Source organism: Octopus bimaculoides, chromosome 7 (assembly GCF_046866305.1).
Source record: "Octopus bimaculoides isolate indiv1 chromosome 7, ASM4686630v1, whole genome shotgun sequence".
Lineage (NCBI taxonomy): Eukaryota > Metazoa > Mollusca > Cephalopoda > Octopoda > Octopodidae > Octopus > Octopus bimaculoides.
In genome coordinates, this window is record NC_142934.1 from 56,549,480 (window position 1) to 56,567,522 (window position 18,043).

The 18,043-nt window shown below is 39.5% G+C and overlaps 1 protein-coding gene across 3 annotated transcripts in view; it reads right to left on the bottom strand.

The window, feature by feature from the left end:
• The window catches only part of LOC106879925 (uncharacterized), an 86,444-nt gene that overhangs the window by 39,670 nt on the left and 28,731 nt on the right, over positions 1-18,043 (bottom strand). For all 3 annotated transcript variants that reach the window (XM_089354556.1, XM_014929677.3, XM_014929678.3), the window contains exon 2: positions 16,396-16,494. In XM_089354556.1, coding sequence (XP_089210682.1) covers positions 16,396-16,476 — 81 coding nt within the window. In that variant the 5' untranslated portion in view covers positions 16,477-16,494. The remainder of the gene's footprint in view (positions 1-16,395; positions 16,495-18,043) is intronic.

Here is an 18,043-nt window from a genome sequence, read left to right on the forward strand (position 1 = left end):
TACATATGTACATATGTACACTCATAGACACACATCTATACACTGAATTATATATATTTACGCATACATATATACATACATGTATACTTGTATACCTATATTCACATACACATATGCTCTTTGCAAAGCCTAGTTTTTTAACCACACACATTCACACATTATACATAGGTATATATTCATTCAAATCTTCATTCATCAAGTAGTGAGATGAATGCTATATTTCGAAATAACAGCGAAATACCCCTTACACATATATTTGGTGAATAGAAATCTAGTCGATATGCTAGAGATAAACTGTCTAAAGGCACAAGGGAGAATGGAAACAGTAGCGGTTGATAGGTATCGACTTCAGTGTAGTTCTGAAGAACTACTGAAATACTGACAGATTTGTCAATTGATAATCTGCTGAAAGATTGTTTCATCATTGAGAATGTAGTTTGGATTATATAAAAGAACAAAATGGCAGGATTATTGAAATGGATTTACAAGATGCAACTTATATTTGTCAGTTGCTTTTATGCTTTACCTGTAGCTTTTTTTTCTGTATCTGATTATGTTCTTTCTATATTGGTTTTAACCAATCGATCGTTCAATAACTCATTGAATGAATCTATCTATCTATCTATCTATCTATCTATCTATCTATCTATCTATCTCTCTCTCTCTCTCTCTCTCTCTCTCTCTCTCTCTATATATATATATATATATATATATATATCTGTCTGTCTGTCTGTCTGTTCAGTTAATCAATCTCACATACACTCATTCTCTCTCTCTCTCTCTCTCTCTCTCTCTCTCTCTCTCTCTCTCTCTCTCTCTCTCTCTCTCTCTCTATATATATATATATATATATATATATATATATATATATATATATATATATATATATATATATATATCGATTTATCTATCCATCTATCCAAACTGGAAAAAAGTATCAGAGGCATACAGGATGGAAATCAGTCCAGGAATAAGCAAGATCCTGGTTAATAGCAGAAATCAAAAAACATCAAGCAACATTATGCTGAATGGAGAAAGACTTAACGAAGTGGAGACCTTCAAGTACTTAGGATCCACTTTGATCAAGGACGGCCGATCTGAATAAGAAATATCAACAAGACTCAATCTAACCTCTGTTGCCCTGACGAAGCTGAACAACGTATGGAAAAGCAATTTCATTAGGTTTCCAACAAGTCTCAGTGTACAATTCTCTGGTGATTTTGATCCTTCTGTATTGGGTGAGAGCTGGCCTCTTACAGTTGAAACTGAGAGAAGATTCCAGGCATTTGAGAACAGGTGCTTTAGAAGGCTGCTACACATCCTGTACACAGCACAAAACGAGCAGCTTTGTCCGGCAGCAAGTCAAACAAATATGTTGACAGACAGGAACCACTCCTTGCACAGGTAAAAAGACGAAAGCTTGCCAGGTATGGTCAAGTATCCTGCCACAACTCCCTGTCCAAAACCGTTTTTTAGGGCATAGTTGAGGGCGGGAGAAAGAAGTAGACAGAAAATGCTGGTTTGACAACATCAAGGACTGGACAGGTCACAACACTGCGAACCTGCTACGCATGACAGAGAACAGAGACCAGTGGTGACGGCTGACTACGAAAGCGTTTAGAGTGACATCCCAACGACTGAATTCATTAGTAAAAGGATCTTGATAATGATGTTGATCTGTCCGTCCGTTTCTCTGTCTGATTGTCTGTCTGTCTACATATGTTGGTATATATGTATTTTATGTACGCACTGATTTTTATCTATGTATGTAATTATAGTCGAATTAATACGCCACAATTTGCGCCGAGATTCTTGAAATGTTGCCTATAGACGTGGTCTTAGAATATGTCAATTTTTCTGATAATTTAAAGGACAGGAATTCTTTCATAACGACGCATGCATACTAAAGAAGGATGAAAACGGAAACAGACAAAAGTAGAATGACACGTGTCTATGTTTTTGTTGCTTTGGAAAATCAATTACGACCCATCACGTATTATTTTTTTGTATTTCTTGCCCATTTAAGTATGTGCATTTGCATAGAAATATAGGAAACTGATGCTGTATGCATATGGATAGAAGGATTTTTTTCACATATTTATTCTTTATGAAGAAAATGGATCTTGTAACTTAAGAATCTTAGATATTTGCTGGAAGTTCAAGTATTTTCTATTTAAAACGCCATAGATGTGTAAAAATAATGATAATATTACGAACAATACAATTGTTGAATATGTTCTTTCTACTTCTATATCCATATGACTCACACATACATTAAAACACTTATAAGTGTATGCGCGAGTGCATGTGTATAAGTGTATGTCATACGAGGTGGTGTGGGAAAAACACAATGACGAACAAGTTTATTCTGTACTGATATTAACAGTATGGCGTCTTCTTGTGTTTGGTAATACTTCATAACATTTCCAGACTGCAAACTGCTAGTTTTTAATTTCGCTACTTGCTAAAACTTTAATTTTTAATGGTATTAATCCTATTAAATATCATATTAAAATTATCACCTAAGAAAATTAAAAGCTATCAACTGGCAATCGATACACTCACACAGATACACATACATATTTGTATATAAATATTTAGGAATGTATGTATACACATACACAGATATATGTATGTATGTGTATGTGTGTGCGTGCGTGTGTGTATGTGTGTGCACGTCTGTAAAGGGAAGAATAAAACAAAATGAATTAAACGTTCTTTATTTCATATCACTACAATTGTTTCCACACATCGCCACTTCCGTAGTACATTGGCAAGATGGTATAATTAATACACTGAGTATATATATTTCACAGACGCTACTATACTATGTAGTTGACAAAATCAAAAACAAACAATATAAATATGTGTGCGCGTGTGTGTGTACATATGTATATGTATATATATATATATATATATATATATATATATATATATATATATATATATATATATATATATATATATATATATGACCGAACAACTTGTATTGGTTCGTGAACTTTTATGCATGTGCGCATGGGAGTATATTTGTATGTATATGTACATTTATATGTATGTGTGTATATAAGTGTGCATGTACATATATATGTAAATGAATGGATGTGTTCTTTTATAAACGTGTATGTACAGATGTATATGTATGAGCTATGCGCACATATTTTCTGAACTCGACCCTTTCTTGCTGTCCTGAATGTTAAAATATCTTGATTGAAGTGAATCTTGCAATGAATTAATTTCATATATATATATATAAATATATATATATATGTATATATATATATATATATATATATATATATATATATATATATATATATACACACACACACACACACACACACACACATATATATATATATATATATATATATATATATATATATATATATATATATATATATATATATATGTAGGCGCAAGAGTGGCTGTGTGGTAAGTAGCTTGCTTACCAGCCACGTGGTTCCGGGTTCAGTCCCACTGCGTGGCACCTTGAGCAAGTGTCTTCTACTATAGCCTCGGGCCGACCAAAGCCATATGGCTGGTAAGCAAGCTACTTACCACACAGCCACTCTTGCGCCTATAAATATATATATATATATATATATATATATATATATATATATGAAATTAATTCATTGCAAGATTCACTTCAATCAAGATATTTTAACATTCAGGACAGCAAGAAAGGGTCGAGTTCAGAAAATATGTGCGCATAGCTCATACATATACATCTGTACATACACGTTCATAAAGGAACACATCCATTCATTTACATATATATGTACATGCACACTTATATACACACATACATATAAATGTACATATACATACAAATATACTCCCATGTGCACATGCATAAACGTTCACGAACCAATACAAGTTGTTCGGTCATATGTATATATATATATATATATATATATGTATATATATATATATATATATATATATATATATATATATATATATATATATATATATATATATATATATACCAATAGCTATATATAACACACAAATAATATATATGTATGAACACAGACACACGCATATACGTATATATGTACACGTACATAAATTTGTTAGCACACGTTTTGCATTTAAGCCATTTTCTCACACATACCTCTGCCATTTCAAAATGTCTGCTTTAATTTTTTATGAAACTAGTCTAGCAATTCTGCGGTAGTCAACTAACTTTAACTAGTATCAGCAAGACCGACATCTTTATGTTTCAATTATTCATAATTGTTTAGGTCATACGTTAAAGACGGTCGGATTGTTTCTCCTATAAACAAAGATAAGTTGGAAGTCTGAATAATCTTTAATTAAATGCAATTGTTGGAGAAAAACAGTTTGTTTCTTCCATGTAGCTCTTAAGTGACAACATTTTGCCGGTTGTGAATTTTGGAATTTATATATTTTTCATAAATAATATAAATATGATTAAAACGTGTATTAATATTTGTATATTTTAGACAAAAATAGAATTACACGTATATTTATCTACCTTACTTATTATAATAGACTGTGTTTAGGCCGTTAAAGTTTTACTTCCGTCATAGCTCTGAAAAGAAAATAGGCCGTTCCTATTCGAAGGGCTGAACGATAGGAGCTTCCGAGATTTCAAAAAGTTAGTATTTGCAAAAGGAACGCAGTAGTTAGGGTATATGAATTGAAAAAGCAAAGAACAAATCGTCTTGTATCTTGAGAGCTGGTAATCAAACACTGCAAAATGAAGGTGAAAAAGGAAGATAGAATCTGGCCTGGTCTAGAAACGAAAGAAGCTGGTTTTCTCAGACCGAAATACAGAAGCAATATAATACTGAGGTTATAAGACACACAGGAAAGACACCTACAATATCAAGAAAATATCAACACATGCATGCACATATATACAAAGTCTCTGGGGGGAAGGTGTATACAATGAAACATTTCAGTACACATACCAAATACTCATACAAACGTGTCCTATAGATATACCGCTTTATATACGACAGCGTAACGAAGGATCAAATTGGCTTGCAGCCCGATCCGGGGTAAAATTGCAACGAAAAAGCATGGGAAATCATGCCCCCATGATCCCGGACCACGGGGGGGGGGGCAGAATAAAGGATCAAATAGGGACGGAAAAAAACGAAACAGACTTGGACCGGAAATGGATAATGAGAAATGATGCGGTAAAGGATTGGTAGATGAGGAATTCAGTTGCAGCGGAAAGGTGTTTGCTAGTTACATCGGGCTCAGAATCCACCAAGGGAAGGTATGTCAGAAGAAAGTAATTCAGCAACGCGGGTTGATGAACCGTAAGACGTGTGGCCAGAACCTCCTGGAAAATAACCATAGCGAGGGACATTCCACAGTTGAATTAGAACAGTCACAAACAGTGATAGGCGTGAAGAAGACAAAGATTAAGTGGCCGAAAGCAAATGACGCAGCGAGTTATAAAAAATTCGACAACGAGGTATCAAGAATGACCACCAAATTCAAAGGCGACGACGAACAAAAGCTCGAGAACCTGGCTTATACAATCTACCAGGAAGGAGAGAAAAGATTTGGCAGCGGGAAGTTTAGACAATGTCATGTGACAACTTTCTGGGGCTGCCTACTGGACCCTAGCAGCGGGAAATTTAGACAGTGTCACGTGACAACTTGCTGGGCAGCCTGCTGGAGCCTAGCAGTAGGTATAAAAAGGGGAATTTGACAAGACAGTCAGCCGGACGCTGACACTCGTTGATGCTGCATCGAAGAGGCCAGGGAATAGAAGAAAGAAGACATGCACCCAACACCAGAGCTGAAGACACCTCCGAAAGGGGGGGCCCCGCCACGTCAAAACGGTAGAGAAGTAGGGGCCGAAACCGGACGTGGTTCCTCCTGATGATGTCTTGAGCTAACTGGATCCTATAAAGGAGCTGTTGTGGTAGCAGACCACGAAACATGGTTGAAATTCCATTCTTCCCTAGAAAGGCATACAATTTCATTCCTCACTCGTGGCTACTGAAGTCATTGCAGTTGGTGAAAGTGTGTTGTCTCAGTTACTGCCATTGAAAAACACACGAAAACATGATCTATAACCTTCACATATAACTGAAATGGGAATTACTGTCTGTGATGTTCTAGAGATTTTTAACGGAAATATTGCAAGACTGCACTTTTTACTTTGGCCCGACATCCACAGTCATTTCTTTTACGACAGTCCACTGAATATGACCGAAGGTTCATAACAGTAAGAGACACTAATATTACTCAAAATTTCTTTCTGGACGATCTAAATATCTAAAGATCTAAATACACACAATAATGAATACAATCACATTTTCCAATGATATAGGAATAAAATTTGCCCAAAAGAAATGTTCATATTTTAAAGCTTGAACGTGGAAAGACTATTACCCCAACCCCAATTTTTCTCTCCAATTGTCTCCCTCAATCGCCACATGATTTGTAGCATGAATGCCACAAATACGTTGATATTTGTAGCACGCATTTCGCTACAAATCATACAAATACATCATATACAAAGGCGCCGTAAACAAAGATTGAGCAAAGAAAGAATTTTAAACCGGATAAAAGAAGATATGGCAGTCAAATTTTTTCTTCAATAACAAACCAACATCCCACAGCACATTTGCAATACCATCCGGATTCCAAAATTTGATATATTTGGCTGCTCTAGAAAGGGAACCCGCTCCATATATATTAAAACTCACAAGATCCTGAAACCAACTGCAAATTTCCACAGAAACAAAGATATTGAAAGGCTTGTCTCAGAAGAAGAGATCAGAGCAGACAACTTTCGAGTGTTGTATGGCATCATTCAGCTTCTGTCAAACAACAGTAGTAAAACAATAAATTAACCAAGAGCTCGAAAATGAAGTAAATAACGACTCGAGAGTTAATAGAGAACTCCTCTAAAAACATTCACTCTTGATAACCTCTCATAAGAACTTTGACGTGCAAGACCAGCATAACTCAGCAAAGACTTGGATGAGAAACCCCTTGCATACGACAAAATGTTGTGCATGGGTATGTTTCTCGTAAATATAGTGATACAACTAAGATACAACCGAAATTGTCAGCCATGTCACTTTTTTGTGGATGTCATAGCACATGTAATCTGCAACCAAAATGTTAACGTGTACTACTTCCCAGAGTAACATGATATTGCTAAACGGAAGTATTCTAATGAACAAAAAAGAAAAAGTGCAAAGTCATACCTACATACATACATACATACATACATACATACATAAATACATACATACATACATACATACATACATACATACATACATATTAACTTGTTCCAAGCGTGTCTTGAAAAACAAACGTATTAGGTCATCCCATAAATAATGTGGTTTTTTATACTTCTTTTATTTTTCAAAATTAAGATAAACAAACTTCTTTTTTAGTCTAAAATATACTCTCTTTCATTTTCTGCAATGCTCTTCCATCTATCTGGTAGACTTGCAAGGTTCCTCTTCCAAAATTTACTAGTCCGTGACGAAAAATACTTCTCAAGTACTGTTCTGACTTCGTCTACATAATTCATATTTTTTCCGTCCAGATTATTTTGAAGATTACAGGATAAATGATAATCAGATGAGGTAATATCTGGCGAATATGGTGGGTGGGCATCGTTTCCCATTCAAACTGCTCCAGCCTTTGGAATATCATCCTCACTGTGTGTGGTCGAGCATTATCCTGATGGAAGAACACCTTTCGTCTTGAAACCAAAGATGACCTTTTACCGCTGGCATGCAGGTGTCAATGAATGGTTGAATGACCAAATCCAAGTTTCTCTGCTAGTTTCTCAACAGTTACAATGGGATTTTGTTCCACCAGGGTTTGCAGGACGTCCTCGACTAGTTCTACAGATCTTCCAGGACAGAGCTCATCTTCTAGGCTATAGCTTCCGGCTCGGAATTTCTGGAATCAGCGTCGATCCCCATATACTGCATTATTGTCCGACCCCCATATACTGCATTAATATTCATCGCACTTTCCGTTACGTTGTTACCTTTATTGAAGTCATAAAGCAAAATATCCCGAATATGGTCCTTTGCCACTTCCATTATAGCTTTTAAAAAAATTACTGTTAAAATCGAACTGCACTCCTCAAAACTTGCACTAAGAATAAGTACAAGGTAAAATTACTACTTGCTTTTATAGCAAGTTGATGCAGGTAGTTGATCCTGTCTCCATCCGACTTTCAGTTCATGCAATTGAAAACATATCGCATTATTTATGGGATGACCTAATATTTTGTTGGACTCATTGGTTTTGATAAAAATATTTTGACACAGATCGAGCATATTGAGTTTTTGATTTTAAATAGGCATATCAAGTTCCTTTGAACAGATACCCAAGATCTATCTATCTATCTATCTATCTATCTATCTATCTATCTATCTATCTATCTATCTATCTATCTATCTATCTATCTATCTATCTATCATCATGGACGGACGGTAGACACATCGGCTCCCATGTAAGTTGCATTTTTCACCTCTTAAAAGACCTGTTTTGTTTAAAAATTTTGTATAAGTTGTGTATAACACAAAATACTTCGTAAATATATATTTTTCAAATCGGAAATAACTCTATTTAGAGCCTTATTTCCAAAAATTCAAAAACATCTTCCTCGTTCCTAGCCATATTCTGTAAAACGAATATGGCTATGGTATACAACAGGGCCGATTTCCCGCCTCTAATGCCAGAGGCGAAAGAACTTAATGCCGTTCCGCATGAACGCAGACAGGTGGTGGAGAAGAGCAATGATTGTGAATCTACTGCTGCCTCAACCACCATCACTACCACCATCACGTGTAAAAACTCTGCTGCTACAGCAGTCTTGCCTGCCACCGTCACCAGTGAAAACAACAACAACAAAATCAACAACAACAACAACAACAACAACAACAACAACAACAACAACAACAACAACTACTACAGCAACAACAAGGACACAAATGTCTTTGCTAACAAAACCACTGTCCTCACCACTGATACCACCACAACAAACACGAACTTTGCCGAGGCTTTGAAGCCCAGAAAAAGAATTTTGAATATATCGAAAGAGAATTTACTCGCATGCAAAAGCATGCTAAGTAAAAAGGACGTTACAGTCCATCTTCAAACACCTGCGGACTTTAAAATATACATAGGTAAAAAAACTATCATCTACAGAACCATTAATTTAAAGACAAAGACACTGGAAAAATTCACTCAAGAAAAGGTTGAGAGATGCCTAAAGCCGCTATGGTCTTATAAAACTTACATAACGAGAGGAATGAAGTTCGCAACAATAGAGGTAAGACTCGACAGCGAGCAGCGAGCCAAGGACCTCTCCACAAAGTCATTACAACATGAGAACCTGCTCATGATCCCTACGTACCTTGGTCGTAGGGTTACGAAAATAAAGATTTTGAATGTGCCTCCTGAAATTGAGGAAGAATGGCTCGTATCTGCCATATGTCTCGGCATAGAGGAGGAAATAAACATTTTAGAAGCATCTGCCGTGTACAATAAAAACTGGATTGGCCAGGAATTTCAACTCCTGGTACAAGTTGATCCAGCAAACTACGAGAGAATTCCACATAGAATCCAATTAACTGAGGATTCAAGTATCCATGTTTCCGTCGAAGGCAGAAGGCCAGTTTGCTACGTTTGTAATAGCAAAACTCACCTGCGAAACACATGCCCAGTAGCCCAGGAGCAAAGGCAACAACAACGTCAACAATACCAAGAAAGACAACAACAACAACAACAACCACAAGAAAACCAAAAGCACAAGAAAAAAACAGCATTACTGCCTACACCGCCATATGCACAACTGGTCAAGCAGCTGTACAACGAAATGGAGAATCGTCAGCAGCCAGCAACCCAGCCGAACCAAACAACAACACCACCAGTACCACCAAGAACAGAATCAGCACCATCACCACCACCACCACCAACAACAACAACAACAACCCCACAAGAAGAAGGGAACACGAAAAAGACTCCCACCCCACCCCCAAAAACCCAAACACCACATCCCAACTCTCACGAAACAGCACCAACACCACCAACAACAAAATCAACCCACACAAAAATAGACCCCAACACCCTTCCCCTCCCACCCTCTGATTCCTCCGACATGTCGTCAGATGAAGATGACACAGAGGATTGACAAGTGGCCACGGGGGGAAGAAGAAAAAGAGAAAAAGAAAGAACGGAAAAACAAACAAACAAAGCGGGGAGGTTTACCAGCCCCGAAACCAATACATCCACAGAAAACAAAAACACCAACACAAACGCACCAACACAGAACCCCACAACAAGTTTGACAGCGATAAACACAAACAATCCAGACCCAATGAAATTCATTAGGTCAAACACTAACATAACAGAAAATGACACGAAAACAAGCAATCACCCACGCACAACACCACCACAACACATCAAAATCATACACGTAACACGTAGCACATACAATACACTGAAATCTCTCTACCCGGATGCAGTAGGGAGATTCCAGAAATATTCATCTAAAAAACTGTACAAAGACCTTCTGAGAGAAAACTGGGAGGCGAAGAACCAAGAACTTTCGGACAGTAAGTAACTCTCTCTCTCTCCTTTCGTGTGTAAAACACAAATTTTGATAGAATCATGCTCAAAATAGGCAGTATAAATGTACGTGGCTTGGGGTCGCCTTGGAAACAAGGGTATCTGTTAAACGACATCAAGTCACAAAATCTGCATGTTATAGCCATCAGCGAGACCAGACTCCACAGCCCGCAGGCCCTCCAGCACATGTTCGGCGGACATTTCAACATTTATTTTTCTCCGTGTCTGCCGCGAATGGGTGGAGGAGGCACCGCGGTGCTTCTTCGGAAGAGTTTGGACCTCAAAGTAAAAGCAATTTTCCTAGACCCGGAGGGTAGGCTGGTCGTCTTGGATATCGACGGCAGCAATGGGTGTGCTTTTCGACTGATAGCAGTTTATGCACCGTCTTTAACAGGCCGGCCAAATTTCTATCGACGTCTAGAGGTTTTCTTGGGAACGTCTCGACCTTTACTTCTAGTGGGGGATTGGAACGCTACCCTGGACACGCATCTAGATTACGCAGGCAGCGATAGCAATAGAAAGGGATGCAAAAGCCTCAAAGACCTGCTCAGACGTTTCCAACTGTCTGACAGGTACCGACTGGACCACCCGAATGTGCCAATGTGGACATGGAGTAACCGCATCGGGTCATCCAGATCGTACTTAGATAGGGTATTCTGTAGGACAGTGGATAAGGATAGAGGAGGTTGTCCACAATTCCACATAGTCAGCTACACAGACCACAAATTTGTCACTTGTACGCTTGACTTAGATAAGACACATAGACAGGGTCCCGGTTACTAGAAGCTGAACGCGTCGTTCACGGCACGCCAGGCTTACAGGGACCGGATTAGCACTTTAGTTAAGAGAGCATTAACGGGTGCCATCATCAACAACAGATGGCGGTATGCCCTCAAAAAAGCAATCAAGTCAGAATCGGTTAGGTACAGTAAGGCCCTAGCGTTAGACCGAAATAGAATAGAGGGAGACCTAGTTAAGAAATTAGAAGAGGCACTTAGTACTGGCATCGCGTCCAACGTAGTGGCAGCGAGGTTGGCCCTCGACCAACATTTCAACGCCAAACACGAAGGATGCGTTGTCAGAGCTAGGATGCGTGCTCTGAGGGACGAGGGAGTTGGAGCGGCCCGAGAGGCCCGAGTAGCGGAGGCGCAACGAGGCAACAGAGCCACCATTAGGTCTCTGACAGATGAAGAAGGGCGCGAATTACTCGAGCCTGAAAGGATGTGCGAGGCCTTTCAACAGCACTTTGCCCGACTGTTCGGGACAACTGGTGGGTCAGAACGCAGAGTAGACCTTAGTGCCTACCTGCATGGCCTGCCACAACTCTCAGCAAGAGAGGCGGAGTGTTGTGAAAGGCCCATCACAGCCGCGGACGTCCGGGATGCGATGGCAGGCTGTAAGGGAGACAAGTCGCCAGGCTTGGATGGTCTGCCCTACGAACTTTATTGTCATATGCCAGACTTGTTTGGAGGCGTCTTGGCAGCTGTCTACTGCAACTGGCAGCAAAACGGGAGCATCCCCGTCTTTGTAAAGCGAGGAGCAGTGGCACTACTAAAGAAAGACCCAAACAAGGGGAACATGATAGATAATTTTCGGTCCTTCACTCTGCTCAACGCAGATTTGAAAATTTTGGCCAAAGTGTTAGCCGAGAGGTTGGCGCTTGTCATCGAGAAACTAGTCGACAGGGCGCAGACGTGCGCCGTGCCGGGTAGGAGTATCCATGACAACCTCCATCTGATCCGCTACATCATGGACAGGGTAGTTAAGGAACCTGGCATTGGTGGGGCGCTGATCAATTTGGATCAATCAGAAGCTTTCGATAGGGTAGACCATTACTACTTGGAAGCCGTCCTCATAGCGGCTGGTTTCGGTCCCGTCTTCCGCGGTTGGATCGCTGCCTTATACAGCGGCATCCGCTCGGTAGTTCGCGTAAACGGTCATCTATCCAGACCTTTCGGCATCATGCGTTCGGTTCGTCAAGGATGCCCCCTCTCAGCCCTTCTGTATGTATTGACTCTTGAGCCTCTACTGCGGAAGCTGGCGACGCTGAGGGGCATCCCACGAGAGCTGGGATGTGGGACGAGCATGTTTGCATACGCGGACGACGTCACCGTCATAGTGTCGAGCCAAAAGCACATCGAGCTGGTCGGCGAGAGACTAAAATAATACGAAGCGGTAACGGGAGCAAAAATTAACCGGGATAAGTCAGCAGGCTTGCGGCTCGGCACCTGGAGAAGCAAGCCCATGCCGTCTAACAGCGTCTCCACTGTGGGACGCTGGACAGACGGGCCGGTTAAATTGCTCGGAGTCTGGTTCGGTCCGGACCTCCAAATGGAGAAGAACTGGAGCGAAATAACGACTAGGGTGGTCACTCTCACCCGGCAATGGGCCGAGAGGAAGCTATCCCTAAAAGGTCGGGCGAAGGTGGCGAACGCGTACATTGCATCCGTCATCGAATACCGTCTGACTGTCTTGCCTTGTCCCGACCCTACCATCACCAAACTGGAACGCATACTCTTCCGCTTCTTGTGGAAGGGAAGCGTTCCGATGGTTAGGCGATCCATTTGCTGTCAACAGCCGCTAAATGGAGGGCTGGGTATGCCGTGGTTGATGATGCGCAGACATGCGCTGAGACTGCGACATCTCCGGCGCTTCCTAGACAACGGTGAACAGGTGTGGTCGCCGTTTGTGCGGCGCGCTTTCCCGCAGCTCGTCTCCTTAGCCGAACTGCAGTCGTGGATTAAACAGAAACCTAGGCTCGGCGAATGGCACCGCAAGTGTCGCGTTGCTCTCAAGCAACTCTGCCGTCCGGGACCAATCTTGTGCAACTTTGATTCCACAAAAGCGTTCTATAGAGGATTAGTGGAGGGGAGGTGCGACGACGATCTCGGGCAGAATCTGGGCGTCGACGAGGAACACCTGACCCGCCTGTTCAGGACAACTTTCGGGCCGGGTTCTATGGACAACCACCAGAGATCCCTGGCCTGGCAGTGCTATCGAGAAGCATTACCCGTTCGGGATAAGCTTTACAGACACGATTCGAGACACACCGGACCGACATGCCCGAGATGCGGTCAGAGCGACGAAACCGTTCTGCACGCACTCGTGCAGTGTCCAAAGATTTCCGACCTGTGGGCTTATGCCGAACGGCTGCTGTCACGTGTGGGACGAGTCCGCCTGTCAGCCGAGTCTATTGTGCAAATTGCTCCACCACCGTCCCTCAACAGGGAAGGCAAGGCAGTGTTCATCATACTGGTGGCCATGGTGAAAGAATGTGTGGACCCGAGCGAAAGGATTAGAGACGAAAACTTACCTCTCTGGCCAATCACTCATCAGCTTTTTCAAGTATCACTTGAGAAGGAAGGTGAGAATAGAGAGACAGTTTTTGTCTCGTGAAAGTTTCATTAAAAGGTGGGTGAATGTAGCAAAGATGGTGCGTGCGAGTGACGATACCTCTTGGAGCATGATCCTATAAATCGAGAAAAAAAATATCCTGCTGAGGTTACCATGGTCTTTTCCGTAGGCTTTTCTCTCCATGGATAAACCTAATGTTACCCCATTTTACAACAATTGACATTTTGTGATATACGATACCCCCATTTTTTTTTTTGCCCCTACCGATCCCTTTTGATCGGATTTTTTTTTTTCTTTCTTAAAGAAAAGCTCTACAGTTGTATTTGTCCCCTCTGTGTGCAGCCCTGTGTGGCTAATAAAATAAAGTTATCTATCTAATTTCGCTCGGATGTTAACCTCGCAGCTTACTTTTTGAAGCTCACCTACGGGTGCAGGCTGTCAGAGAAAGGGTAACCCGGAGATCGTTTGTTTTATCAAACGTATGTAACAAGTATCCACAGAATTTTTATACTGAGTAGTATTATGAGTTATGAGCTACAGAACAAATGTCAGAACGTATAATGATTAAAACAAGTTTATGTATATGTGTAGATATATTATTTCTCTTATTCTCTTCTGTGTTACTGGGGCTCCACCATGGAAAATTTTTAGTCGGATAGATCGACCTCAGTACATTCTTTGAAGCCTGATACTTATTCCATCCGTCTCTTTTGCCGAACCGCTGCGTTACGGGGACATACACACACCAACACCGGTTGTCAAGCTATGGTGGGGGTCAAGCACAGACACAAACACACACACACAGACACACACAACGGGCTTCTTTCAGTTTTCGTCTATCAAATCCAATCACAAGGCTTTGGTTGGTCCGTGGCTGTAGCAGAAGACACTTGCCGAAGGTTTTACGCAATGGAACTGGACTAGAAGCCTACGGTTTGGAAGCAAACTTATTACCACACAGCCACGCCAGCGACTATATATTATATATACATACATACATGCATACTATATATATATATATATATATATATATATATATATATATATATATATATATATACGTTTATATATTTGTTTTGCAAGATTTTTGATGTGAAATCGTGTGTTGAAACATATATTGTTGTATTTGGGGATGGTCATGTTTTCAGTTTAGCCAATATGTATATATATATATATATATATATATACGTGCATACATACGGATATACATGCATATACACACACACACACATACATACATGCATACATACATACATACATAGATACATATGTATGTACCTATCAATATATTTATATTAGAACTTTGGACAATATAAGAGAGAATAGTCTAAGCGATGGATGCGTTGTCGAACAACATTTGAATCCTTTTATATTCTGAGTTCAGTTTCTGTGACGATAATCCTTGCTTTAAATTTACAGGCGCATTAAAGTAACTACCAGTAATATACTATTTATCGATTATATTGACAGCATTCCTCTCTTTCGAAATTTTCGGCATGAAGACCATAGAAATTAAGGCCATTATTTTCTTATATTTGGCCATTAAAATTTGATTGACTGCCAAGTTTTTGTGGCTCTTTAAGACGGAAATTTTCCTTTTTATGTAATTCCAGGTAGTTAGTACTTTCCTTGACATTGTTTCACTTTCACACAGCATAATTATGTGCATGTGCATACATACTCAAGTTTCTCTCTTTCATTTAATTAATTTCTTCGCTTTCCTTGTAATTTCAGTCGTTTCTCAGCCTAAATGCATAATTACAATTTGTACAATTTTCATATTTTACTTTCTCTTTCGTTCCACGCATTTGAAGTTAACTGTTCATATTTCTCCTCAGTTTCTCTTGTTACTTTCGCCTGAAAGTATTCTCAATAATCAATCTACATTTACTTCAGTAATCCACATTTACTTATGGGTGTCTATTCTCCAAAATTAAATTTGGCCTCCTCTTCAACTCCCTTACTGCTGGCGTTCACCTAGCTGATGATTACATCTTATTTTCATGGCGATAATTGGATGGGAAATAAATCGTCATGTGGACACGTTGCCAGTCTATCATCCCAGGGTACTTTTCACGTATGCAGAATTACTGAACTGTATACTAACGAATTACAGTGTGTCTCTCGGCTGTTGAGAGAGAAGTGTCTTTGCCATGGATACACCACAGTTTCGGTAATAGAATAAAACTTTGTTAACTCTCAGCTAGATGATTGTCCAGTAATCTCTCAATTCGACTATCATCTATATTCGCACACATCATTTAATATTATTTTCTCTTTTTCTTATGTATTTATGACCTTCTGGCTACATACTTCAGTTTAGGAAATATGTTTATAAGATACAGAACTAACTGAAGATTAGAGAATAAAATAAAATCAGTTCATGGGGGTCGTTTGGAAAGCTGCTGTGAAATTATATTTTAAGATACTTACTGAATTCTTCGACGTTGTACAGAAAACTTCAGGAACAACACACAACCATAGTAATAGTGTCATTAGGAATATATCTTTCATTGCTGCTCGTTAGTTAAACTAAAAATAAATGAAAGAAAACGATAACAACTGCTTTAAGAAGTGTTGATTTAGTTTGCCGAAGCCATCTAAAATTCAAGATGTTTTTGCAAGCCGAGGATTATGGTATAAAGTAGATCAGTGGAAAATCCTTTAACGGATAGTCAAATTTTTTCCCCAGATAATATATTAATCAGATATAGTGGATCAGTACTGAACAAGTTCTTATTTTACCGAATTCTAAAGGATGAAAGACATAGCCACTCTTGGATTGACTTAAAGACAGAATGTAAAAACGTAGCCAACTAAACACCGCAAGGCATCTTGTATATCATCTAACGACACTTGAATTATGCTATACTTTACATGTACCAATTTGAGAAAAAAAAAAAAAGACTTGTAGCAGGCTCCAAATGAAACCTAAAGCAGGTGTATATAACTAGTTGCAGAGGCCCGTTTTTCAACAAAAACCGTGACAATTTTATAAATTAATTTTGATATATTCACTATACACAGTTTTGTGATCAAATGCCGCCGAGATCGACTTAGCCTTTCATTTTTTTGGTGTCGTCAAAATAAATACCATTTCAGCACAGGGGTCGATATAATCGACCAGTTCTCCCCAAATTTCAGGCCTTGTGCTTATAGTAGAAAGGATATCTTAACTATACAACTTTGACGCTATTTATAGAGCCAGCAGGATACTTCATATAACATATGTCCAACACAGCGTGGTGTATTACCTTTTCTCTGTTGAATCGGTGTTTATAACGTCATACCCTTTACCTAAAAAATACCCCTACAAAAGCTTCTTATCCAAGAAAAAGATACAAAAAAACACAAGCGTTTATTTCTCATTCTCTGATGAAACACCATTGACAATAATGTAACCTAATTCTTAATCAAAACATTATTAATGTAGCCATGCAAAATATTGTGAATATTTCTATCTCAGTTCTAACAAGTATCTACTAGCTTCAATATTCATCTTGTATTTCTACTTCAACAGAAACTCTTCTCACAACGCTTCTATTAACTATATGCAACAGCAAATAATAATCCGTTTCCATCTACGCAAACACTCAACCACGCTCATGCTGCCCGGCGTAATGTGTTTATATTGCATGTATTACACATACATACATGGTGGTTGTCTACTCCTTAAACAGAATTTGACCACCTCCTGCACCTACACCTTAGCCCTTTCATGGCGTCTGATGTGGCTTTTTAAACCAGACAGTGTTTTGAAAAAACACCCACACAGATTGCACCTCTGATTTGCACTACCAATACCTGCAAGTAAGTTCTGCTCATTGTGGATCCTAACATGTCTTTTAAGACCCCCCATTGGATTTGCAAACCCTCTGGCACACACCACATTCAAACGTGTGCACAGACATATAATCAGAATAGCTGGGTGAGGTTTGTTTTCCATGGGTTCGCAGGTGAGATTTGAGGCCAGCCAAGGACAGACATGGTCTGTCACAGACTGTGCACACAAAAAGGTCCTTGTCATTCACCTTCTCAGTCTTCACCTTTTTCCTTAAATGTCTCTTGAGCCCTGCTTGCA